Consider the following 26,939-nt stretch of genomic DNA (forward strand, 5'->3'; position numbering starts at 1 on the left):
AGTTTCGACCTCCAAACAGGATTCTGTCCAGGAAGAGGCATTGAATCTGCCCTCATCGCCATCTGGGATGACCTTAAAAACAAAGTAAACTGGAACGGGGTTGCTGCACAATTCTCTTTAACCTTTCATCTGCCTTTAAAAACAGTTGACATTGACACTATTCCAAAAACTCTGCGAAGCCGGCATATACTGCTCTCGACCTTCAAAACAGGACAAACGTCATCCACACTCCCTCTTTCTCATCCAAACCATACTTCACAAAAGCAGGGGTCCCTGAAGGCTTTATCATCTGACCCGTGCTTTACAACATCTACATGATGCCATTACCGGCAATGATCAATGAATGTCAGCTCACATGCTACAACTATGCAGATCGGTACCAAAGGGGGTGTTGACTGGGTGTGAGTGTTTGATTGGTTCAGATGCTCCGTCCATCACCACCCCCTTTTGTACCACTTTGTTCGCCATAAGTTGGCAGGGTATGCTCAGATGTGAGTCCCTTGCTCACTTTGCCACTGGATTCAAGCAAGCCGGGCTGAAGACAGCTGAAATGCCAGAAACCGGTCCTCGGAAGCTTGTTTCCGGTCCAGGAAAGGCATGGCTTGGCAGTTCGGGCTGGACTGTTCCCATGAGGCACAGGGTCAGACTGATTTGCATATGGCCATGTCTGAACTGGGGTGGCAGAGTGGGCTAAAGAACGGTGATGGATTAAACCCAGATCTGTTGACTGGGTGTGAATGTTTGATTGGTTCAGATGCTCCGTCCATCACCACCCCCTTTTGTACCGCTTTGTTCGCCATAAGTTGGCAGGGTATGCTCAGACGTGAGTCCCTTGCTCACTTTGACACTGGATTCAAGCAAGCCGGGCTGAAGACGGCTGAAATGCCAGAAACCGGTCCTCGGAAGCTTGTTTCCGGTCCAGGGAAGGCATGGCTTGGCAGTTCGAGCTGGACTGTTCCCTTGAGGCACAGGGTCAGACTGATTTGCATATGGCCATGTCTGAACTGATCACCACCCCCTTTTGTACACAACTATGCAGATGACACACAGATATTTCTTAAACTGGAAAGCCCCAAAGAAATTGGAAACTCAAAAATCGTCAGTTGCCTTATAGCCATTCATCAGTGGATGTCATGGAGCCACCTGAGATTGAATGCTTCCAAAACTGAAATATATATATGTGGCAACTGGAAAAATTATGAACCTCTCTAATGCCTGACGATCTGGGACCACCAACTAAAGTATCTAAGGAAGTAAGAAACTTTGGAATTACCATTGACTCCTAATTATCAATGAATGGCCATGTGGACAAGTTAGCAAGATCAAGCTTAACTAAGTTAGCAAGATCAAGCTTAATTACCATGAAACCTCTGTGATGCATCTCCCCACACCTAGGATTTCCACACAAAGTCCAGGCTACTATCTCTCTTGTACTGTCTAAATGTGATTATGCCAATGGTCTTTAGCACAGACAATCTTTATAAACTATGAAAAAACTACAACAAATTAAGAACTCTGCTGCCAGACAACTCCCACATGTAAACCCACAAGCCCACATCTTCCCTGCCTTGAAGGCCCTACATTAGTTACCGGTTGCCAGAAGATCCACATTCAAGCTGCCTTGTATCACCCATAAAGCAATACATGGAAGAGGACCACTTTTTCTCAGTAAAAAAATCCCTAAAATCCCTAAAGACATACAACTAAGGAACCTCTGCTCAAGGCTGACGCCTCACCTCAAAACAACAGCATGCAAGAAAACAAACATGGGTGGTAAATATTTCTCGGGTCAAGCAACCAAACTATGGAGTTCATTACCCCCAAACATAAGAGCCACGGTTAACTATCTTCTCTTTAGAAGACTACTCAACAGCGGACTTTTTCCTATTATAGTAATTAATATATATATAAAAATACACAAATAAATTAGCTTTTACGTACAGCAACACATGAACGTCTGAATTTCGATCTATGTATGCATACTTGCACATATGTAACTTTATGCAATTTTATATCTCTTTATTATTTGCCTTTATACATGCATACCCTTTCTATGTAGTTATGTATCTACACATGTTATTACTTCACTCCTCCTAGAGAAAGAAAAAATAATAAAGAAACCTCAACTTAACTCCCTTCAATGCACTACCCTAGTCTCATCCTATACCTCTACCTCCACTCTCTGACTTATCCCAAACCTCATTCTACCACTATGATCTTCCTAAGATCCTTTCTTGACTCTTTCCTCCTCTGTCCCTCCATTGACTCACCCCAAACCGGTCCACTACTATGATCTCCTATGTAACACTTTCTAGACACTTTCCTTCTCAATCCCTACTTTGACCCACCCGAACCTCATTTTACGACTATGATCTCCAAGATAACACTTCCTCGACTCTTCCCTCCTGTATCCCTCATTTAACTCATTCCAAACCTCATTTTACTTCTATGAAATTCCTACTTAGCCTATCTAGGCTGTTCCCTCATCTATCCTCACTTTGACTCATCACAAACCTCATCTAACTATTATAATTTCTCAAATAACACTATCTACGCTCTTTCCTCCTCTATCCCTCCTTTATCCTATTCAATCAAACTAACAGACTCACATGTCCACAGCTCAAATTAACTACATATATTTCCCTATAATAATTCTCCACTACTCCTTTCGATTCTGGGGTTGTGTGCTACTTGCCGAAAAGCACCTCAACGCCTTGTCGTGGTTAGCTATATACATCTACATGTAGATGTAGATGTATATAGCTACATGCTGGCCTTCAGGAACCAAACTCGGCGTTTCAGAGATCTTGCTGAGGCAAATCTGGAAGCTAGCCAGGAGGAAATGTGAAGCGGTGGTACGATCAGAAAGCCACTGTGATTGAGCTTCAGCCTGGACAGACATTTTTGGTCATGGCCCCTGTGGAGCCTTGTGCGCTCCAGGACAGGTGGACCGGTCCATATGAGGTGGTGGAGCGCAAGAGTGATGTCACTTATCTGGTGAACTTGCGGACTCCCAGGAACCCCTTGAGGGTCCTGCATGTGAACGCTTGAAGCCCCACTTAGAAAGGTCCGAAGTGGGCATGCTCCTAGCGACAGATGATGGAATGGAGGAGGAGACTGAGCCTCTTCCTGACCTCCTGTCTGCAACAGAGCAAGATGGGTCAGTGGATGGTGTCAGCCTCTCTGCCACACTGACCCCTTATCAGCAGCAAGATTGTCGCCAGCTGTTGGGGCAATTCTCTGATCTATTTTCCTTGGTTCCTGGTGTCACAGAGTGGTGTGACAAGGTCAGGGCTTACATTAAGGAGGAAATCTCCAAAATGTTTGTTTTAGGGGTCATTGAGTCCTCCAATAGTCCTTGGGCCAGCCCAGTGGTCTTGGTCCCAAAGGCTGCCTCGCCGGGTGCCACATCTGAACTCCGGTTCTGTGTGGACTACAGAGGGCTCAATTCAGTTACCAGGACTGATGCACACCCCATCCCCAGAGCTGATGAGCTCATTGATCGGTTAGGGGCTGCACAGTACCTCAGCACGTTTGATTTGACGTCTGGGTACTGGCAGATCGCCTTGACTGATGGGGCTAAGGAGAGGTCAGCATTCTCCACGCCAGATGGGCACTACCAATTCCGGGTTATGCCCTTTGGGATGAAGAATGCATCTGCCATCTTTCAGAGGTTGGTCAACCAGGTGTTGGCTGGGCTGGAGAATTTCAGTGCTGCCTACCTGGATGACATTGCAGTGTTCAGCACCAGTGGGAGGAACACCTGCAGCACCTCTGGGAAGTGTTGATGGCACTGCGAAAGGCAGGCCTCACGATCAAAGCAAGTAAGTGCCAGATCGGGCAGGTTTCCGTTGTGTACTTGGGTCACCAGGTAGGAAGCGGCCAGGTGGCACCCCTACAACCCAAGATTGATACCATCCTGCCATGGGAACCTCCAAAGACTCAGACACAGGTGAGAGCCTTTTTAGGACTCACGGGGTACTAAAGGAGGTTTGTCAAGGGGTATGGCAACATTGTTGCACCCTTGACTGAGCTGACTTCCAGGAAGCAGCCCAAGAAAGTGAACTGGACTGACACCTGTCAGGAGGCTTTTGACGCCCTGAAGACTGCCATGTGCACAGCACCCGTGCTTCAGGCACCCAACTTCTCAAAAGAATTCATTGTGCAGACAGACGCTTCAGAGCATGATGTGGGGGCTGTTCTATCACAGATTAATGAAGAGGGCCTAGACCAACCTGTAGCCTTCATCAGTAGGAGGTTACTTCCATGGGAACAGAGGTGGAGTGCAATTGAGTGTGAGGCATTTGCTGTGGTCTGGGCACTGAAGAAGTTGAGACCATACTTGTTTGAGACTCACTTCCGGGTTAAGACAGACCACAGGCCCCTCAGATGGCTAATGCAGATGAGGGGTGAGAACCCAAAGTTGTTGAGGTGGTCTATTTCCCTACAGGGTATGGACTTTACGGTGGAACACCGCCCTGGTACAGAACACGCCAATGCTGATGGTCTGTCCAGATTTTCCGCCTTAGTGAAGAGAACTCCCAAGGGGAAGGGTAGTTCTCCCCACATTTCAGTTGGAGGGGACACTTGTTAGACCTGGCATCATTGGTGTGAGTCTCCCTTCCATTTTTACGTATTGCCTCCTCTGTTTTGATATGTTTTGCTGGATTTATGCTTTGGGCACTGTGCCACTGCTAATCAGTGCCACAGTGCAAATGCTCCCTATGTTAAATTAATGTACTAATTAGTTATTCCATGATTGGGTTATTTGATTTACCTGTCAGCCCCTAGTACAGTGCACCATGTGTGCCCAGGGCTTGTAAATCAAATGCTGCTGGTGGGCTTGCAGCACTGGTTGTGCCACCCACAGAAGCAGCTTGTAAAGTGTGTCTCAGGCCTGCCATTGCAAGGCCTGTGTGTAGTCTAGCACTGCCATGTCGACTTGGCCAAGTGCACCCATTTGCCAGTCCCTAAACCTTGCCTTTACTTCATATTAGACACCCCTATGGTAGGCCCAAGGGCAGGGTGCATTGTAAGTATAAGGTAGTACATGCTCTAAAGTGTGTAGCATGTTCTAATAGTGAATTACAGCCATTTTCGTTTTTCACTATTGAAGGCTACCTGTTTTCATAGGCCAGAATGGGCAGTTAGATTATTACATTCTTATAATCCTAACTGATGCAGGGAACACTGTAGAAATTCGAATTTAGTATGCCTGAACTCAGAATCATAAAGTACATCTTTTAGTAAAGTTTATTTTAATATTGTGATTGCAAATACCACTTTTAGAAAGTAGGTATTTGCTTGCCTAACCATTTGAGCCTGCCTCTGCTGGGTTGTGTATTCCTTGCCGGGTTTGTGAGTGACAGGGCTGGGGGATTCCAGGAGACAGGCTGGGGCAGCCCAGTGGTGAATAGAGAGATCTGCATCTAGATGGGAGGGAGGAGTTGCACCTGGGACCTGAATAGGGCTGGGCCTTCCTTCTACAATGCTGGCTCCACCTCCTGTGACTTGTCTGATGTCTCTGCCCTGCACTGTGAAAGGAAAGGAGGAATTATGTCAACAGAGTGCTCCAGAGCTGTATCTTCCCTCCCCTGTGCTGGCTCCACCTCCTGTGGGGCGGCTGATGTCTCTGCCCTGCACAGTGAAAGGAAGAAGAGAGTCATGTAAACAAAGTGCTCAGGAACTGGTTTGAACTAGGCAGAGGCCTCTCTGCCTTCAGAGAAGAAAGGATTTTGGGGTATAAATATTGGGACCCTGATCCCAAGAAATTAGATCACTTCTGGAACAAGAAACCTTTCTGCCAAGGAGAAGAACCAAGGAAGCTGCAGAAGTTTTGACTGCCCCTCTGCCAGTGTGCTGTTTGCTGGGTTGGCCTGCCGTGGTTGCTTCTTTGTCAAGGGAAAGGAGAAGGAACTTTGTAAGGACTTTCATCTACAGAATATTCTCCAAGGGCTTGAACTGTGCTTGCCACCTGCTGAAGTCTCAGGGATAAAAGACTTCACCTCCAGCTCCCTCCTGAATTTCCTTGCTGGAAATTCTGACTCCAGTCACTTGCGTGCCGCTGGGAGCTGAAGCGCGACACATCGAGAAGAAGGTTGTCTGCGCCGCATTTCCCTGGAAGCGTGTGTTCATCGAAGCTGCCTGCTGTAGCATCACTAGAGAAGCGTGACACCATCGAGAAAGTCACCATCGCTTCACCGGAGAAGCGTGTCGCAGGGCCTGTCGCGGCTCCAAAGTACAGAGTCGTCGCAAGGCTGCCAGGGCGTCATCGCATCGCCGCATCAAGGGCGCCATCTTCTCGCATCGCAATCGGATTGTCGCATTGCATCAAGTCGCCATCTTGCGCACCGCAACGGGCCCGCAAGCCGAGAATCTACGCATCACCTCCGCACCGGTAAGGCTCACGACAAGTACCCTACTCTGCGCAAGCATTGAGGAAGGAGGCAACCGTTCCCCGGGGTCACGGAACCGACGCATCTCCCCTTTGGCGAACCTTTTGTTCACTTTGAGTTACGCATCCAGGCACTTTGTTGAGAACTTTGTCGCATTTGCCAACAACTTGAACTAAGAGACTTTAATCATCTTTTATGTAATCTTAAGTGTAGTATTGTGGATTTTTGTCGTTTGTGGTCTTGTGTTTAAGTCTATATAAAGAATACTTATTTTTACAAAACCTGTGTTGTGTCCATCTGTAGTGTTTTCACTGTATTACTGTTTATATTCTCAAATGCTTAACACACTGCCTCTGAGATAAGCCTGTCTGCTCGTGACAAGCTACCAAGTGGGTGAGCTGGGGTTCTTAAGGAGTGTAATCCCCTTATCCTAACTTAGAAGTAAGGGTCCCTATTTGGACAAAGGTGAACACCATTGCCAACTAGAGACCCCCAGATCTACATACGGATCCCAAGTACGCTGGTGTGGTCGGTTTCACGCTGCTGAGGTCTGCGCGTGGGTTTGGATGGATTCAAGAGGTGCTTGACACACCTGGTACCGACCCCAACTCGCATGGAAGGGCGCCTTTTTTGTCAAAACTTTTGAACTTTGTGTGAAACAAACCTGGGCGCCCGCCGGCTAAAACAATTATCACGGAAAGGTGTCGGATGGATGAGGCTTTGTCATGAAGCCCGCTTCACCCTGGAAATGAAGTATTGAATTTGCCAGAGTCTGCAGAGGGTTTTTCCCTTAAGCACAGCGCACAGACGAACTTTTTTGAGGCAAAGAAGAACCAGCAGAAAACGGGATGGTCGCAATCCTTTCGACAGTATCTCTGACCATCACATATAGCCGTAATATGGTACTTTACCTGAGAAAGGCTTGTGAAGGTGTTGGAGAAACGCTGTGAGAGTCTGCCAAAATCTACATTGGAGTAAGCTGAAAAATCGGAGTACCGACAAGAGGCATTGTGGGACATGGAGTCCAAATACCGAACAATGAAGGCGTACAGGGTGTTAAGGTGAACCTGGAAGAAATTACAGTGAGACCCTAGTATTTTACAGTAAAAAGATTAATACAAGTACTGCCTAATGCAACCCTACACTGTATTTTGAAAATGTTTGAAACAGCCTGCCTCTTTAAGCAAATTGACATTGGTCCTACTTCAATGTTTGAGCTACGTTTTAAAGAACTAACGAACCCACCCCCAATGCTGTGCATATGATTAAGAGGTGTGTTACCTCGAAACGCGTAATGCATTTTTGCCGAAATAAACGGATCCCAAGTACGCTGGTGTGGTCGGTTTCACGCTGCTGAGGTCTGCGCGTGGGTTTGGATGGATATATATATATATATATATATATATATATATATATATATATATATATATATATATATATATATATATATACATATATACACACACAAACAATAGCAACACAATACAATAGGAAAATGTCAACTATGAACCAAGCAACTCTTGAATCGAGAGCTTGAAACTGAACCCTAACAGTTTGGTAATAGAGAAAACTTAAATCTTTGAGACCTTATGCGAAGACAGAGTAAACTTATAGGGTGCTCAACCAGGTTCCAGAGATTTAAACTAAACCTGCAAATCAGGTACGCTGTTAGTGGATGTAAGGATTATGTCAAGCCCTTGCACAAACGCTTTCGATCTGGGCCCAGAGTCTTGAATAAAAAAAAACGTAAAATAGCAATTTCTCATATTCATATACATGTGCCCTCGCCTCCCAAAAAAGAAACAAATGAAAATAAAAAAGTTTTTAGGAGATTTTCCTCCTTATCACGACTTTGCTTAGAAGCCTCCTGAGTATTTCAAGTTTAGCGCCGATACTCGAAACTATGTGATTTTAAAAAGCATCAATCTATTAATATCTCTTGCGAGAAATTCTTTGAACAACGTCCTCAGACAGCTTCAAGAAAAACAAACCTTACTTTCCATACACAAAAAGACTAAACAGAAGGTTGAGGATAATCAGCACAGAGTGTTTTATGTAGTAATAATTGTAAATGCTTAATTAAGAGGGTGGTCACCCTCACTCAAAGAAATTCAAAACATACATACTTAACAATTTGGTTACCTGTTTAGGTCTACGCCTCCTTCGTAAGTCACTGGATGAAATACTATAAGAAATAAAAACAATGTTTAACAAGATTGAAAAATTACCGCCACCACATTTTAAATGTTCTTTCAATTATTTATGCATATACAGCTATGTTCTGTTTTGGGGCGACAGATGCTTCTGGGATGAAAGTATGGGGTGAGGGAATGTTCTTGGGGTAGTTTCTTGTTTGCGCTTGCATTTTCCTTTCCACACATACCGCACCTTCCCTTACCGCGTTTGATTTCTGGGGCCCTGGGCACTCTGCTTCCTGTCTGCTGGGTTGCATCAGCGTAGTTCTCGGACCCTCACTTTGTATAGGTCCCTTTGTATAGGTTGGTTGCTGCTCCTCACAATGTCACTTGAGGTTATGTCTTGGAATGTGAACAGCCTGCTGGAAATTATAAAGTGGACTGCAGAGCTCAACTATGCCAAGAGGTCTCAGCCGGCGGACCTCATGCTCCAGGAAACCCATTTATTTGGAGAACACTCTCCTTTCCTCTGTCACCACGGGTATGACAGGGTATAACAGTCTGGATTCACCCAAGGCTCTGGGGGGGTGGCCATCTTTTAGCGTAAAGGCTTTTCTTTTGCGGTAACCAACATCCATAATGATACCCTGGGCTGTTGCGTAGGTAAGAGGGAATAATGGAAGTCAGGCACTAAACCTTAATTTGTGTGTATGTTTCGCAGTTCCTTCTCCCTCAGACGCTACATGCGCTAGCTCGTCTTATATTCTCATCCCTGCAAGGCACCATACTTCAGCAGCCTATTACACCAGGTCCCATATTGATCTTTGGATGCCCACAGTGGACGACCTTTAGATAACTGATGCAGTGATTCTACCCCAGGGAATCTCAGACGTTGATGCGGAGTCTCCGTCCTATGTGGTGCATTAAAGCGTAGCATCTGACAGACACCGTGTGCTCGGCCAATGTGGAGGCTGAGCTACAAACGTATTTCAAGGAAATTCGAGGCACTATTCAGTGACCCTGTACCCTTTGGGCGCCAAGTTAACAATCGGTGGTCATGCTAGGGGGTTAATCAAAGCTCAAGAGAAACGTCAGCCTGCCAAGATTACTGCCCTAGAGATCCCAATATCATCACACGACTTCCAGTGCCGGTTGGAAGCTCCCCCCGTACCTTGCTCTTAGGCTGGCTGCTGCCCGGGAAGAGTTTAGACAGCTCTTGCTCGAGCAGGCCCAGCATGCTGGAGGGACTCAACACCGAGAGTTTTCGAGTTTGGTGATGGAAATTGCTCTACTGGCTGGCAATCAAGGAGGATGCCTCCAGAGTGGTGCTGTATATTTAGAATGCGAGGGGTGGCCTCCATACCACCACTCCTGATATTGTGCAGATGTCTGCGGACTACTACTGGGCCCTTTACAGTCATCAGGAGGTGCCACCTCCCCCTGGGACGGGCACACCCACTTTCGGCTGATATTCCACTGCCCTCTATCCCCAGCTCCCTGGCTTGGGATTTTGACTAGGTCATCAAGGCTGAAGACATTGGGGAGGCACTGTTGGATATGGCTGCAGGAAAGATGGCTCGCCTGGATGGGCTTGCAGCGGACTATTACCGTCAGTACAATGAGCTTTTGATTCCTCTTCTACTGGCACTGTACAGAGTGGCAGTGGAGGCAGTCACCGTTCCTCCGGCCCTGGACGTGGCCACGATTGTGGTGAGACCCAAATTGAATGTGTGTGCTGCGTACTGCTCAATTTCTCTCATTAATATTGATAGTAAACTCTTCGCTAAAGTGCTGATTAACCGGCTACAGCGCGCCCTTCCATATCTGATCCACATGGCAGTGTGGCTTTATGCCAGGGTATATCACCGGTCACTGTATCCGCAGGGTACTGGTCGCTCCTCAGGCCAACCAAATGCAGCACCCATCAACCTTACTTTTAATTGACTCCTAGAAGACTTTTGACTTGGCTGATTGATCTTAAGTAGCATATTCTTTCCCCCTTCTCCTTTAGTCATGCCCCAGTGATACCTTAATCTGGTCCTGACTCTGCGACAGGCACCGGGGAGGAGGGTGGGCAATATGAATGTCAGCAGCCCTACATGCCAAGAACAGATGCATACTGGTAAGTAGCATATTCCGTTTGAGGCATGTGGGCTGCTGAATTCATATCTGTGCATAGAATGCATAGCAGTTTCTCCCCCTAGCGGTGGCTACCTGTGCCAGCTGCAGCAGTCTGAAATAGAGTTTTTAGAACAGCCTGTCCTACAGCAGCTTGCTGTTTGGAATGTACATCTTCACAATAGTGTTTTGTTAAAGTATGTATGGTGGTCCAGGTGGCTGCTTTACATATTTCCTCTAGAGGAATGTTTCCTAAGAAAGCCATGGATGCCCCTAGTTTGCGTGTGGGATGCACCCTTGGGGGAACTGTTAAAGTGCGTTTTGCTTTAAGATAACATATCTGAATGCACTTAACTATCCATCTGGCTAACCCAGATTTTGAAATGGGGTTGCCTTTATGTTGTGGTGAAATGGCAACAAACAACTGTTTAGTTTTCCTGAAATCTTTAGTTCTATCAATGTAGTATAGAAGAGCTCTTTTGACATCTAGTGTGTGTAGAGCCCTTTCAGGTACTGACTGTGGATTTGGAAAGAACACTGGCAGTTCTATTGTTTGACTTATATGAAAATGGGATACCACTTTGGCATAAATTTAGGCTTTGTTCTAAGAACTACCCTATTTGCATGCATTTGGATGAATGACTCTTGAATGGTTAGGGCTTGCAGCTCACTAACTCTTCTAAATGAAGTAATCGCTACAAGAAAAGCTACCTTCCATGTTAGGAACTGTAATTCACATTAATGCAATGGTTCAACTGGTGGTCCCATTAGTCTGGTTAAAACAACGTTTAGGTTCCAGACAGGTGAAGGTGGGTGTTTTGGGGGGATTATTCGTTTGAGTCCCTCCATGAATGCTTTAATTGCAGGCACTCTAAACAGCGAAAGATGCTGCCTGTTTTGAAGATAAGCTGCATTGGCAGCTAAGTGTATTCTTATAGAGGAATAAGCTAGATTGCAATGATGTAGGTGCAAAAGGTAGCATATGATATTTTGTGTTGAGGCATCTACTGGGTTTATGTCATTGTTATTACAGTAAATGACAAAACGCTTCCACTTAGCTGCGTAACAAGCTCTTGTAGTAGGCTTTCTTGCCTCCTTGATAATGTTCATACAGTCTGGAGGTAAGTTTAGGTACCCAAACTCTAAGATTTCAGGAGCCAGATTGCAAGGTTCAGTTGTTGCGGATCTGGGTGCTGTATGTCTCCATGGCTCTGAGTGAGAAGAGTGGGTGTTAGCCGTAGTCTTTGATGAGGCACCACGGAAAGTTCTAGAAAAGTTGTGTACCATGGTTGCCTTGCCCATGTTGGAGCAACCAGGATTAGTGTCAATGAGTGTTGGCGTAGTTTGCGTGCCATTAGCGGTATTAACGGTGCTGGGGGGAAAAGCGTACGCAAATTTGCCTGACCAGTTCATCCATATCGCATTGCCCTGCGACTGCGGAAACCTGGTGGCAAAGTACTGCCATTTTGTGTTTTCTTTTGTGGCAAACAGGTCTATCTCTGGTTGACCCCACTGTTGGAAGTACGGTTGTAGCACTGTGGGATGAATCTCCCACTTGTGCATCTGTTGGCTGGGTCTGCTGAGCAGATCCGCTATTTGGTTGTCTTTGCCTGGGAGGTGTTCCGCCATGAGAAAAATGTTTCTTTGAATGGCCCACTTCACAGCTATCACATCTAGCCCAAAGCATGTGGGAGAGTGTGCCCCTCCCTGTTTCTGTATGTAGTACATTGCTGTCATGTTGTCCGTCCGGATCAACGCGGTTTTGTTGCATAAATGTACTTTGAACGCTTTCATTGACAAGAAAATTGCCATCATCTCTAACAAGTTGATGTGCATTTTCTTTTGTTGTGTCGTCCATAGGCCCTGCACTGTGTACTGAAGGACATGGGCTCCCCATCCTGTCAGGGATGCGTCTGTTGTCAACACTGTCTGTGTTACAGGCTCCTGGAACAGTCGTCCCTTGCAAAGGTTTTGTGGATTCCACCAATGCAGAGAGTTGTATGCACGACTGGTCACCAACACTAGGTCTTTTAATTGTCCTTGAGCCTGGTTCCACTGCTGTGCTAAGCACTGTTGTAGCAGACGCATGTGCAGCCTTGCATGAGGGACTATGAAGATGCACGAAGCCATTATGCCTATGAGTTGCATAAACACTCGGGCAGAGAGCGAGTGTTGGGGCTTGAACTTTTGGATGAGCAGTTGCATACTGTTTATCCTTGCAGCGTTTGGGTATGCTTTTGCCTCCAGAGTATTTATTGTTGCCCCCAGGTACTGCTGTACATGGGATGGCTGGAGATGAGATTTTGGGTAGTTCAACGTGAAGCCTAGACTGTGCAGGAGGTGAATGGTCTTTGACATGTGACTTTGCTTGTATTAGCCAGTCGTCCAGGTAAGGATAGAAGTGAATATTTTGTCTTCTTAAATGTGCAGCTACTGTTGCTAGGCATTTTGTGAACACCCTTTGGGCTGTTGTTACACCAAATGGAAGGACTTTGAATTGGTAATGTTGATTTTGTATTGTAAACCATAGATACTTCCTGTGAACAGGATGTATTGGTATATGGAAGTATGCATCTTTGAGGTCCAAAGTTGCTAGGAAATCTCCTTGTTGCAACAGTGGTAAGACTTGTTGTAGAGTTAGCATATGGAAATGCTCTGATAAAATGTACTGATTTAGGGGCCTGAGGTCCAATATGGGTCTGAGAGACCCGTCCTTTTTTGGGGATGAGGAAGTATAGTGAGTATACCCCTGTACCCTGATGTTCTAATGGTACTAGTTTTATGGCCCCTTTTTGCAGCATGCTGATGACTTCCTACTGCAATTAGTTTAGGTGTTCTGCAGACATAGGACGGTGTCTTTGTAGTATGTTGGCTCTAGGCAATAGCCATTCTGGATAATTTGCCTTACCCACTTGTCTGTAGTGATGTTTTGACAGACTGGTAGGAACTGCTGTCATCGTCCCCCGACTGGTGTTGTATGGTCTGGGGGTAGCGCTAAGAAGTCACTGTTTTGTGTTGGTAGAGGATCTGGTGGTATTATTCCCTCGTCCTCTGCCTTTGTTGTTATTGCCGCGGTATCCACCTCTATTGTTTTTATTGTAGGTGGTTTGCGTATTTGCTTTAAAGACTGAGGTTTGCTGTGATGAGCTACCTCTTGCAGCACCTCTGTAATTGGAGCGACGAAAGGAGCCTCTATTCTGTTGGGATTGTAAGGCTCCCATAGACTTAGCTGTTTCAGTGTCCTTTTTCATTTTGTCTAGGATTGTATCTACAGCTGGACCAAACAAATAGTCAGGATTTACTGGCTGATTTAATAAAGTGGACTGGACTTCGTTTTTGAAACCTGAGATGCGAAGCCAAGCATGTCTCCTGAGCATAATACTGGTGTTAATTGATCTGGCCCCTGTGTCTGCCACGTCTAGGGCACATTTAATGGAGGCGTTAGTTATTAGCTTTCCCTCCTGTACTAGGTCTTCAGCCTGTTCCTTGTAAGGTTCAGGTAAATGTTGGAGAAGTGTCTCTAGGGTGTCATAATGTGCCCTGTCGTACCTAGCTAACAGGGCTTGTGTATTAGATATTCGCCATATATTAGCTGCTTGAGCAGCTACCCTTTTTCCCTATGCCTACAAGATCTTTTTTTTTTTTTTAAATTGTATTTATTAAAGATTGCATAGTAAAAATGCAGCATTTACATATTATACCAACATGTGTATATCAGATGAATCAATCAGTGTGGAGCTGCTGCATAAAGCAAATCTGACATTACAGCATTTAAGTATCAAAAATAGGATGAGCAAACATATCTCATGGAGTCAATAAGCAGTATTCAGACCAATCTTATATCTTTACATGTAAACGGGTGACTATACCTTCCTTTATCAGTTAGGCGCTGGGGTGGGGAGTAAAGCACTCCTGGGCCATTCACATCCCATCATCTCCACATTTGTTATAAGTACGGTGCATTTATGTAGACAAAACTGAGGGCAATCACATCAGTTCGGAATTATGCAGTCGGGTTTGTGGGTGTAGCCAGGGGGGAGACCACTCTACCACGTGACCACTGCAAGAATGGCTCCCAAATGTCTCTAGGTCGTGAGGCAGTTGGCATCAGATCCCAATAGGCTCCCAGTTGCGTGTGGCGATATGTAACATCAGCCAGCCAGTCATTAAATTTAGGCTTGGTTTTACGCCCCCAGTTCATGGCCACTCGCCTTTTGCCATACAGTAACAATAGCGCATGTAACTTCCGACCTTTGGGCTCAGTGTTTTCTACCAAACCAGAATGCCTAGGAGCGGAGAAGGAGCATCTGCTCTATTCAGGATTTGATTGATAGCAACAAAAATTTCAGACCAGTAATCAAATAAAGCCGGGCAGTACCAAGCCACGTGTAAAATGGAAGCACCCTCCTCCCCGCATTTCCAACATTTGTCATCGTCTCTAATGCCCATGCGATGGAGAGCTAGCGGGGTGCGGTAGAATCTGTGGAGGAACTTGAAGTGTATAAGTCGGAGTTTGTAGTTTGGGGAGAGTTCCAACAGCTGTCTACAGCAGAATGACCACTGTTCGTCAGTCAGGGGCGTCTCCAGTTCATTGTTCCACAGTTGCTGAGACTTGGGCACCACTATGGGGGATTGCTCTTGCATGGAGTTGTATAGACGCAACACCAGTTTCTTCCGGGACGCCCTAGCTAATATGTTTTGTAGAGCCTGCAGGTGTGGCGGCTCCTCAGGGAACCGGTCCCACATCGCCTTGCATGCAGATTTGAGTTTGTGGTGTGTGAATCTGTCTCTAAATGACAATGGTCCGTCCTCGTCTGCGACCGGCAGATCCAGGCATGTGCCATCAGGGTATATGTCCGCGAATGTGTGCAGTGTGGATCCAGCGATGGTTACCTCGCCTCCACCGTCTTCCAGGCACGGAAACATAGGATTCTGTTTAAGGGGGTTCGCAGGCGCATATAACAGAGATAGGGCAGCTCGCTTTAGCAGTTCACGCCAAGTCCAGCGGAGCATATTGGCTGAGTCTATGTCATGCAATGGCCTGGGAGTTTTGCGGTAGAGGGCCACTCCTAAGGGAAGCGGAGCAACCATGTCAATCTCAACTGCCACATGAGGTTGGTAAGGTGTTGGGTATGCCCAAAAGTTTAGGTATTGGGCTTGTACACAAAGTGCGTACAAGTGCACGTCTGGAGTGCCCATGCCACCATGCCTAAGTGGAAGTGTTAGCAATGCCCATGAAAGTCTAGCTTGACTCCCAGCCCATACCAGTGTCAACAAATGCGAGCGCAGACAGGTGAAAAAATGTTGTGTCATTGGGATCGGTATGTTTGTAAATAGGTAGAGGAATTTAGGCAGCACAATCATTTTTACCAGTGCAATTCTACCTGCTAAAGAGAGGGGGAGTTTCGACCATATCGCCACCTTGCTTTCCAGCCAGGATATCGCCCTGCCAAAATTCAGAGTCCAGAGATCTTGGACATTTCGGCTAATCCAAATGCCTAGGTATTTTACCTCATCTGCTTCCCATCTCAGAGGGTAGACAGAATGTACCTCGGAGGTGTTGTCAGTGAGAGAGAATATAACTGACTCAGACCAATTTATGGAAACGCCCGACAGCCCCCCGAACTTAAACTCTCGCAATAGTGGGTTTAGGTTCTCAGTTGGATTGTTCACATACAGAGTGACATCGTCGGCGTATAAGGAGATAAGCAAACTCCGGGTACTGAATCCAATACCTCTGGCAGTATGGTGTTGCCTAATTCTGGCAGCCAGTGGCTCCATGGCAATAGCGAACAATAGTGGGGACAGTGGGCACCCCTGTCTAGTGCCTCTGGAGATTGGGAACGGGTCAGACACCATGCCGTTAACTCTAACCCTGGCTTTAGGGGCAGTGTAGAGTAAGCGGATTAGATTTACGAATAACGGGCTAAATCCCATACGCTCCAGTATAGTGAATAGATACGGCCACTCAAGCGAATCAAATGCTTTCGTGGCATCTAGAAATACCACTGCCGCTTGTGTATCAGAGTGTAGATAATGTAGTGTCGAAAAAACAGTCCTTAGGTTATGAGTAGTTGCACGGCCAGGTATGAACCCGAATTGGTCCGGAAGGGCCACGATTGGGAGCAAGGGTTGGAGACGATCACCTATTATTTTCGCATACATTTTGACATCCACGTTAATCAGAGAAAGGGGCCTGTAGGAGTCCATATGTTGGCCATCCTTATCTGGTTTCAGCAATGTAATAATAAGAGCCTCTCTCATCGAGTCTGGCAACTCTCCCACCTCCTGAGCCTCAGCGAAAACAGCATGTAATCGCGGAGCAAGCTCCTCCACATACGCCTTGTAAAAAGCCGCCGTGAGACCATCAAGTCCTGGAGCTTTGTTTAGCGGAAGGGCCTTGATAGTAGTGGCAATTTTCTGCACTGTCACGGGTCGATCCATATACTGCCTGTGCGTATTATTAAACCATACAAGTGCTATGGACTCTAAAAAGGACTCAAGGGCGTCTTTCGACTCAGCATGAGTGGACTCATATAGCTTAGAGTAGTATGTAGTGAATGCCTGCAATATTTCGTGTTGTCCCGTTGTCATTGCCCCTGCAGCGTCTACAATTGTGTGTACATGTGTAGGTGGTGAGGTGGTATTTATCATCCTGGCCAGTGTGAGACTGGGTCTGTTTCCCTCCCCGTATCTACGAGCTTCGGCCTGTTTACCAAGGAATTTTAGCTCGCGTTGTGCTTCCTCGGCAAAGTCTAGTAGTTTGGTTTTAATCTGGGAAGCCAATTCTGGTGTAGGATCCTCACAGAATAATTGTTCAAGAGCCTTAAGTGCCCTCTCAGTCTCAGCCAAGGTATTTCTTATGGCTTTTAGAACCCCTGCCTTTCGTGCTATGCACTGCCCACGTATAACAACCTCAAAGGCGTCCCAGAGAACTGCCTCAGTAGTAACCAAGCCTGTATTGTTAGTGAAGTAGTCTGTGATGTCACGTCTAATTTCCTCTGTAAAGGCAGCATCCTGAAGCGCATTAGGTGGGAGGCGCCAGGTAAAGGCCCTAGTAGGGGCACCCGGAATGTCCAGCTCTAAGAGACAGGGAGCATGGTCTGATAGGGATCGGGCCAAAATGCCAACAGTAACAGTCCAGGTGGCCACATCCTGAGATACCAACCAGTAGTCCAACCTGAACCAGGCCGCATGGTGTGCAGACATGCATGTACCCACTCTAACACCCACATTTCGGGATCTCCATATATCTATAAGTGAGCCCTCATTCATTATGTCTCTCAGAGCTTGGCTGGCATGCGAGTGTAATTGCCTGGATGTGCCCTTTCTATCCAAGGAGTCGTCTATTACCACGTTGAAGTCGCCACCCCATATAACTGCAGAGCAATCCAGAATAGTAACCTGAGCCCACACTTCCCTGAAGAACTCCGAGTCGTCAGTGTTTGGCCCATACACAGCCACCAGGGTCACGTTTTTGCCGAGCAGGGCGCCATGCAATATTACATATCTGCCCTCAGTATCACTGGTTAGAGAGTACTCCCTCCAATCCACAACACGGCGTAGAAGGATAGTTACACCCCTTGCGTAGTTTGAAAATATAGCTGAGTATGTGGATCCCCACCTTGAGTGCCTAAGTCTGGGTGAGCACGTGGAATTAATGTGTGTTTCTTGCAAGAAACAAATATCTATGTTATGTCTGAGCAAGTAGCTGTGCATAAGCCTTGACTTTCTGTTATCATTTAGGCCCCTTATGTTCCATGTTAAAACTCTAGTCAACCCCATTGTCTGTGCTTTTCTGCAGTGCGCCTGTACTCCGCCTGACTCACATTGGGAATATGTAAATCAAAAAGAGCATGCAGATTTGTATAAATTTGACGATATACCAAACATCCCATTACCCAAAACCTCCCCCCACCCACACCAACCCCCCAATCAGGTTGTGTCATAAACCCCCCTAATACGCCGATGGCGCACAAACAATAGAACAGTTGAATTGTGGGAGACACCCCTCGGAGGCGCGGCATCTCAAGCATACACCCCTGTTCGCACAGGGTGGCTGCATTATCTTTGGCATCTTATAACACAGTAATAGGAGCAAAATGGCAGTTTTGGTGTTTCCAGGACAATGACATCATTGACATGGTAAGCAAACCCTGGGGCATGACAACAGCAGGGTATTTAGAGTTCAGTCATTGTCACTCATTTGGCTCTCGGCTTCAGCCCCAGTTTGAGCCTTCCTCTTGGACCTGGGTCTACATATATGCTTCGCAAATTTCAAAGCGGACCCCGCATCAAGGAAATGGTGCGTCGTACCATTGTGCACGACCCTTAGTTTAGCAGGGTACAAAAGAGAGTATGGGACTTCCGCTTGGAGCAACAGTTTTTTGGCAGTCAAGAATTCTTTGCGAGCAGCTTGCACCAGCGGCGTGAAGTCTGGATAGAAGGATATGTTATTCCCTTTGTGTGTTATCCCCCCTTTCTCCCTCGCTAAACGTAGTATTAGTTCCCTGTCCTGGTAATTGAGTAGTTTAGCTAGGATCAGCCTTGGCGGGGTGCCCAAGGGCGGCTTTTTCCCCAGTGTTCTGTGCGCCCGCTCCACAGTAAAGACCGGGGAAAGGTTAGGGTCGAAAATTTTGTGTATCAGTTCCGTTACAAAAACCTCCATTTTCCCCATCGCCATGGTCTCCGGAATACCTGTGATACGAACATTACATCTCCGAGAGCGCGCTTCCAGGTCATCCGCGCCTTGGTGCATAGCGCTTCGATTGTCTTTTCTATGTTAGTGATGTGCGCTTTGGTATTTTGCAGGAACTCACAGCATTCCGTGTGTCTAGGCTATCTAGGCGTGTTTCATGTGTGGCAACCTGGGATAGCACATTTTCAATTTGGGCCGTCATGTTATCTAATTTTGCATCGATACTCTTTAGGCTGGAGCGTACCTCAAGCATTAGGGCAGTTACATCGATTTCTTGAGGGGCCTCCTGTGATGTCTCCCCTGCAGCCATGGAGTCCTGCTCAGCCTGCTTGGACTGTCTTTTCTGCTCAAACGTGAGCTTCGGCTGGTGAGTGTCGCCCTTTCCCATGGTTAAGTGCCTGAAGTCGGCGTTTCCTGTAGTATATTGCGTCCTGGTTAGCTATCACTAAGATGAACTCACTCCTCAAGTAGCTAAATGCGGGGTAGTGCACATCGCGGGTGATTAGGCAAGCAGGTAGCACCTCTCCACTCTTGATGGCGGTCACCCAAGCCCTCAGGATAGCCAATCAAGAAGTCATGCCTGAGTAGCACCGCCGCGGTAGGATGGACCCCTAAGGAAAGGCAGGGCTCGCGAGTGTCAAATACCACCAGGGCCCCGAGCCCCACAGGTCAGTGTCCCCAGCAAACAGGTCTCGCGGTGTGCAGGGTGCAGCTCCGGTCGGGAGCACGTACACATCAGCAAGGTCCAGCGCACTTAAAATGCATGAGAGCAGACGGGCACAACCAGCATTGAGATCAGTCACACTAGAACAAGTCAGAAGCGGTATCTTCCTGTAGCAGTTTTTGCAAGCCACCCCGCCACTCCGGCCTGTCTCAACAGCCAGCACCCACACCTGCCACGTGCGCGGCGCAATAAGCAAAGACATTCTGAAATATGGGGCCAAATCACCAGTTAACTGTTCCCTCAGGGTGGCAGTGGGTCAGCGGGTATCCCGACTTTCATGCTCACAGATTGGAACCCGTCGGTTCAGTCCCGCATTCGGCGCCGATCGTGGCGACGCAGCCCAATCCAAAATGGCGGCAACTCTCGCTGCCGCTTCTTACAGCTAATTTTGTAGCAGTTTGGAAGTTCAGTGGGCTCTCATAAAGGCTTTATTTGTGTGAATTATCCTCTGCTTATCCCAGAGCCTTACCCCACCTCCACACGTTTGTGTCCTGGGTCGTCTCTCGATGTACTGCCTCACCCTCGATCAGGCCTGTGGGGCCGCGCTCTCAATTAGCACTCTGCGCCCGTGCAGGCTACCAGCGCCGCCGGATTCCATCGCGAGCTTCAGTCGGACCAAGCGGCCGGGTCTCTTCCAAGCGGTTCCAGTTGACACAGGGCGCCAACTCTACGGTCGATTGTGCCTCAGGTCCTCCGATGCAGTTGCGTACTAGTACAGGGTGTATACGATCAAGAACAGCCAGGATTTTGGAAGGAAGGATTTATCTTGCAGCCGGCGGAGCTCGCTGGTTAAGCGGCCATCTCGCTGCTCGTTCGACCACGCCCCCTGATGCCTCCAAGATCTTTGATTCTTTGTCAGGAGGTGGAGCTTCTCCAGTGGTTTGTGAGTTTGCACGTTTACGTGCGTTGGATACCACTAAGGAATCCAAAGGCAGTTGTCCCTTAATATATGTGGGGTCTACTGGTGCTGGCCTGTACTTCCTCTCTATTCTGGGGTTAATGACCGTGCCCTAGTTGTTTCTTTGAATATGTCATCTGCATGTTTAAGTACCCCTTTTAACATTGATAGTGTTTTGACAGATCTTTCTTATGTGGCAAAAGTATCAAAGAGGAAATCCTCCTCAATGGGTCTGCATGCATCTCAACATTGTGATGGAGGGCTGCCCTATCTATAAGCGCATTAAAAGCAGCTGTATCTTCTGTAGGAGATGCCTTAGCAGGGTATGCAGGTGCATCTGGAATGGGCTGAGAATCACCAGGATGTATTCAGTCAGCCCATGGTTGAGCTTGACTGTGTTGGTCAGGGTCCACTGTGTAATTATATTCCTCATTATCCTCATAATCCACCTCTTCATCTGAGTGTGTGGGTGTATAGGAGTATGTGTGTGGTATAGTTTGTTTTATAGGCTCAAATAGAATAGGTGAGGTTGCACAGTCCCTTTTCTTTTTGAGTGGGATGACATAAGTCACCTTTTCAGTTTCTGGTCTTATTTTCCTTTTGTAGAGAGTGACTTTGCCAGAATTAGGGTCAATGGAAAGTTTTGACTGTTCTTCTGTTGAGGGGTTTTGATATAAGATCTCCTGCTCAGTAGTTCTTGTTTGTTTTGCCAATGTCTTTGGTTTACTTTGTTTTGGCTCGATGCCGGTTTTCGGGTCGACTGCCTTAGTTTTAGAGGAAATTAGAAGACCAAATTTGATGGGTCCGAGAGTTTTTTGCGTTTCAACAGTCCCTTTAGGCTGTGCCAGCTTCTTTTGAGCCGATGTTTTTATAGTTTCGACAATCTTTGTCGAGTCGATAGTCCCCTTATGACTTTGTAGCATCTTCGGAACTGGTGTTTTCGGAACGATGCTTTGCTGTCTTGGCTCGATACTTTTCTTCGGGTCGATTTTCTTCGGCTCGATATGTTTTTGTTGCACATCCATTGGTTTGTCGACTCTCTGCTTCGGTTCGACAACCTTTTTTGGATCGAGTCCCTTCTTTGTGTTGTCGACTGTCGACGGCGATTTCTTCGGTTCGACGGCCTTTTGTTTTGGAGTGGATGTAGGTGCGCCGGCCTTCGGCTCGACGACCCTTGTTTTTGACTCCGATGGATCGACATAGTTAGGTCCGAAGACCGTATTGTCGACGATTTTCTTTGGGATCGATTCAGATGGCTCGATGTAGTTAGGTCCGAAGACTGTGTTGTCGATAAGTTTCGGTTTCGTTTTTGGTTCCATCACTTTTGGTTTCGATACCAACAACTTTGGGTTACGTTGATTCGATGGCTCTTTTGTAATTTTCTTAGCCGAGCTGTGTTGCGGGGCTATAGAATGTGTTTGAAGATCTTGGCTAAGGCCTTCTGGCGATGCCTCAACCCGAGCCTGTGGAACCAAAGAAGTATATGTTTGGGCCGGTGTACTCCCGGTTGGCCCCGATGTAGTTGGCCCCGTTTCATCACTGGAGTCGTCTTCGACGGCCCCGATCCCTTGTTCGTCGTCTCCTACCACGACGATGTCTTTGTCGTCGTCGAAATAGTAGTTGGAGTCATGGTCTGAATCTTGATCCGACTGTTGATCTGAATCTTCGGCCTCGATGAGATCTTGTTCATCGTCTAAGATATTTTCGGGCTCCGGAGCTGGTTTCTGCATGATTTGCCATGCGGCCCATCGAACCCGAAGTGTCTTTTTAGATCGAAATTGCGCACAGGCTAGGCAGTCTGTTTCATTATGTTCTGGAGATAAACACTTGTTACATACAGGGTGTTTATCTATATGTGGGTATTTAGAATTACAAAGAGGGCATCTTTTGAATGGACTTCGTTCCATCGACGACCGATCTTCTTGGCGTCGAGAAGGCCTACGGCCCGATTCGACGTCCTGAGTTGAATGAACTGTAGATAAAGCTGTCGGTACCGATCGAAACAATACCTACGAGTCCAAAGGCCTTTTGGCCTTTTAGAAAAGTTTTTTTCGATTCCGAACTTCGAGTAAAGGAAAGTACATCCGAACCCAATGGCGGAGAAAAACAATCTGAGGATGGAGAGGATGCCCATGCGCACTGTAGTCCAGGGGAGGAGTCACCTATCTCGTGATACTTCGAAGACTCTTCCAGCACAACAATGTGCAATCGCACAAGTTACTACTTGTGTAACGATATATCTGTAAGAGACATTAGTTAGTGATAGATTCCTTACCTTAGAATATCCCCAGGCGTCAGACTGGATCCGGAAACTTTTGCGTAGCAGTACCCTTGCGCGTCGGTAGGCGTCGTCTGCGGCTCCGCGTCCGTCGTCGGCGTCGTGGGCGCCGTGATGACGTCGGAGTACTTAGACGTCGCCTCCGCGTGCTGACGTCAGTTCTTAGGCACAGCTTTTCCGCGCCAGAAACGCAGAGCTATGCCAAAAACCAACACTGGTGCCAGAAACTAGGGCCCTGAAAGGGGATGACCGTAACCCTAGATATCGGTTCGCAGAACGGGGAGGATGGGTGGGTCGGTAAGGAATCTATCACTAACTAATGTCTCTTACAGATATATCCTTACACAATTAGTAACTTGTGCATCTGAAAGAGACACGTTAGTGATAGATTCCTTACCTTAGAATAGATACCCCAGCAATACCAACCCCGTGGTGGTGGGTCTGCGAACCAATAATCACATCAGAAAGTCCTGGAGGACGGAACGGCCAAAGTAGCCATCCCTCCGGACTTGACTGTCCAGGCAATAATGTTGTGCGAACGTGTGCAACGAGGCCCACGTAGCCGCCTGGCAAATGTCCTGCAAGGGCACACCTCGGCCCAAGGCAGTTGTAGTCGCTGTGGCTCGAGTGGAATGAGCCCTCAGCCCCACAGGGGGTTCCTTCTTAGCCAAGGAGTAACACGCCTGGATGCACAAGATGATCCACCGCGAGATGGTCCGCTTGTGCACCGCTTTCCCTTTCTTAGCGCCCACGTACCCAACAAAGAGTTGGTCATCCACCCGGAACAGTTGTGTGCGATTCAAATAAAATGAGAGCGCACGTTTTGGGTCCAGACGGTGGAGCCTCTCTTCCTCTCTCTCGAGGGATGCGGAGGCAGAAAGAAGGTGGGCAAGGTGATAGATTGCCCAATGTGGAAGGCCGTGACTACCTTGGGTAGGAAGGAGGGCCTTGTCCGTAACACAACCTTGTCCGGATGGACTGAAAGGAAAGGAGGCTTACAAGATAGAGCCTGGAGCTCACTCACTCTCCTGGCAGAGGTGATGGCTACCAGGAAGGCAGTCTTCAGGAGAGAAGGCGAAGAGGACAGTTGTGAAGTGGCTCAAAGGGAGCGCACATCAGAAATGTAAGAACCAGGTTCAAGTCCCACTGAGGCATCACGAAGGGAACAGGAGGGAACGTGTGTGTGATGCACTTCAGGAATCGATTAACGATAGGGGACTTGAACAAAGAAGGTTGATCAGGCAGCCTCAGAAAGGCTGAAAGAGCTGAAAGATAGCCCTTGATAGTGCCCAGAGCAGAGCCCTGCTGGGCAAGAGATAGAAGGAAGAGGAGAACCTCAGAAAGAGGGGCATTAAGGGGATCCACAGCCTTTGCTGTGCACCATGCCACAAATCTGTTCCACCTGCAGGCGTATACCGACTTTGTGGAGGGACGCCTGGCGGCCAGAATGATGTTACAGACTTCAGGAGGCAAGTCAAATGGCCTCAACTGTCGCCGCTCAATTTCCAAGCATGGAGGTGGAGACTGGACAGGTTCGGGTGGAGGACCGTCCCCTGCTGCTGCGACAGAAGGTCCTCCTGAAGAGGCAGACGAACTGGGGATCGACTGACATACTGAGTAGCTCGGGATACCAGTACCTTCGTGCCCAGTCCGGAGCCACAAGGATGACTTGTGCCCGGTCGCGCTTGATCTTCTTCAGCACTCTGGGCAGAAGTGGTATAGGCGGAAAGGCGTACAACAGACCGCAACTCCACTCGCGACGAAAATCGTCTCCGAGCGAGTGCCGCCTTGGAAATTCCAACGCGCAGAACTGATGACATTGCGCGTTCTCTTCGGTGGCGAATAGATCTAACCAAGGCTCTCCCCACTGCAGGAAGAGACCTTGCGCCACGTCCGAGTTCAGACGCCATTCGTGATCCATCATGCACTGGCGGCTGAGTTCGTCCGCCCTGGCGTTCAGAGAACCTGCCAGGTGTTGAACCATCAGAGTCACGCCCTGATGTTCCAGCCATTGCCAGAGGTGCAGAGCCTCCTGGCAAAGGGTCCACGACCCCATCCCGCCTTGTTTGTTGCAGTACCACATGGCGGTGGTGTTGTCCGTGAACACCTGCACTACACTCCCTCGGACAGACGGGAGGAATGCCTTCAGTGCCAGACGAATCGCCCGCAGCTCCAAAAGGTTGATATGGAGCCGGGACTCCGCTGGAGACCAGAGGCCTCTGATCTCCGCCTCTCCCATGTGGCCCCCCCAGCCCTGGAGGGACGACGCGTCCGTCACAACTACGTGCTCCGGTTGGGGAAGGGAGAGGGATCTGCCATTGACCCAATCGCGGTCCGTGAGCCACCACTGCAGCTGTCTCGCAGTGCCCTCCGAGATCAGGACATGGTCGGACAGGTTACCCTGATGCTGGGCCCACTGAAACTTCAGGTCCCACTGCAGAGCCCGCATCCGCCACCTGGCGTGATGCACCAGAAGGATGCAGGAGGCCATCAGCCCCAGAAGCCGCAGCGTCAACCTGACCGAAACCCGGGATAAAGGCCGGAAGATTGGAATCAGTGCCTGTATATCCCAAACCCGCTGTTCGGGCGGGTAAACCCGAAACTGCGCCGAGTCGAGAACCGCTCCGATGAAAAGGAGATTCTGAGAGGGACACAGGTGTGACTTCGGCACATTGATGGAGAACCCCAGCTGGTGCAGGAGATCCGCCGTAGTCTGGAGGTGGCTGACTACTGTCTGGGGCGAGCCCACCTTCAACAACCAGTCGTCGAGGTAGGGGAAGACTGAGACCCCCAACCTGCGCAGATGAACTGCGACCACCGCCATCACCTTCGTGAACACCCGTGGGGCGCTGGTAAGGCCGAAGGGGAGCACGGTAAACTGAAAGTGCTCGTGGCCTACCGTGAACCGCAGGTAACGCTGATGGGCCGGCAGGACCGGAATGTGGAAATACGCGTCCTGCAAGTCCAACGCTACCATCCAGTCTCCTGGGTCTAGGGCAGCTAAGACCTGAGCCAGAGTCAGCATTTTGAACTTCTCCTTCCGGAGGAAGCCGTTGACGTTCCTCAGATCCAAGATAGGGCGTAGGCCCCCTTTGCCCTTCTTGGGTACCAGAAAGTAGTGGGAGTAGCAACCACGTCCTACTTCTTGCCCAGGAACGCGCTCGATGGCCCCCTTGGCCAAGAGAGCTGAAACTTCCTCCTGCAGGAGCCGCAAGTGATCCCCCGACACGCGGTGGTGTTGCGGTGGCATGGCTTGAGGAGTCGTCTCGAAGGGGAGGGAGTAGCCCCTCCGGACGATCTGCAGCACCCACCTGTCTGAAGTGACAGTGCGCCAGTGAGAGTGGTGATGGCGAACCCTGCCTCCCACTGGCGTCACATGGGCCGAAAAGCACGGACTAGGAGGGTTTAGAGGCGGATGCTGCGGGGGAAGGTGTGGACTGACCTCGCCGGTTTCCCCGACCGCCTCCACAGCGGTTTCCACGGCCGCGCTGGATGGCAGTCTGCGGCGAGTGGCTGGCGGCACGTGTGGGGACGCCCCTTCCTTGGCCACGAAAGGAGCGAAAGGCACCCGTCTGCTGGCGCGGGCCGAGAGGCCCAAGGACTTGGCCGTAGCCCTGGAGTCCTTAAAGCGCTCAAGCGCGTGGTCTGCCTTGTCGCCAAAAAGGCGACGGCCATCGAACGGCATGTCCATCA

The 26,939-nt window shown here is 48.4% G+C and overlaps 1 protein-coding gene across 1 annotated transcript in view; it reads right to left on the reverse strand.

Moving 5' to 3' along the window:
• NSMAF (neutral sphingomyelinase activation associated factor) overlaps positions 1-26,939 on the reverse strand; it is a 606,375-nt gene that overhangs the window by 142,380 nt on the left and 437,056 nt on the right. Inside the window, exon 20 of the mRNA XM_086965781.1 lies at positions 8,538-8,580. Coding sequence (XP_086821907.1) covers positions 8,538-8,580 — 43 coding nt within the window. The remainder of the gene's footprint in view (positions 1-8,537; positions 8,581-26,939) is intronic.

Source organism: Lissotriton vulgaris, chromosome 4_1, assembly GCF_964263255.1.
Source record: "Lissotriton vulgaris chromosome 4_1, aLisVul1.2, whole genome shotgun sequence".
NCBI lineage: Eukaryota > Metazoa > Chordata > Amphibia > Caudata > Salamandridae > Lissotriton > Lissotriton vulgaris.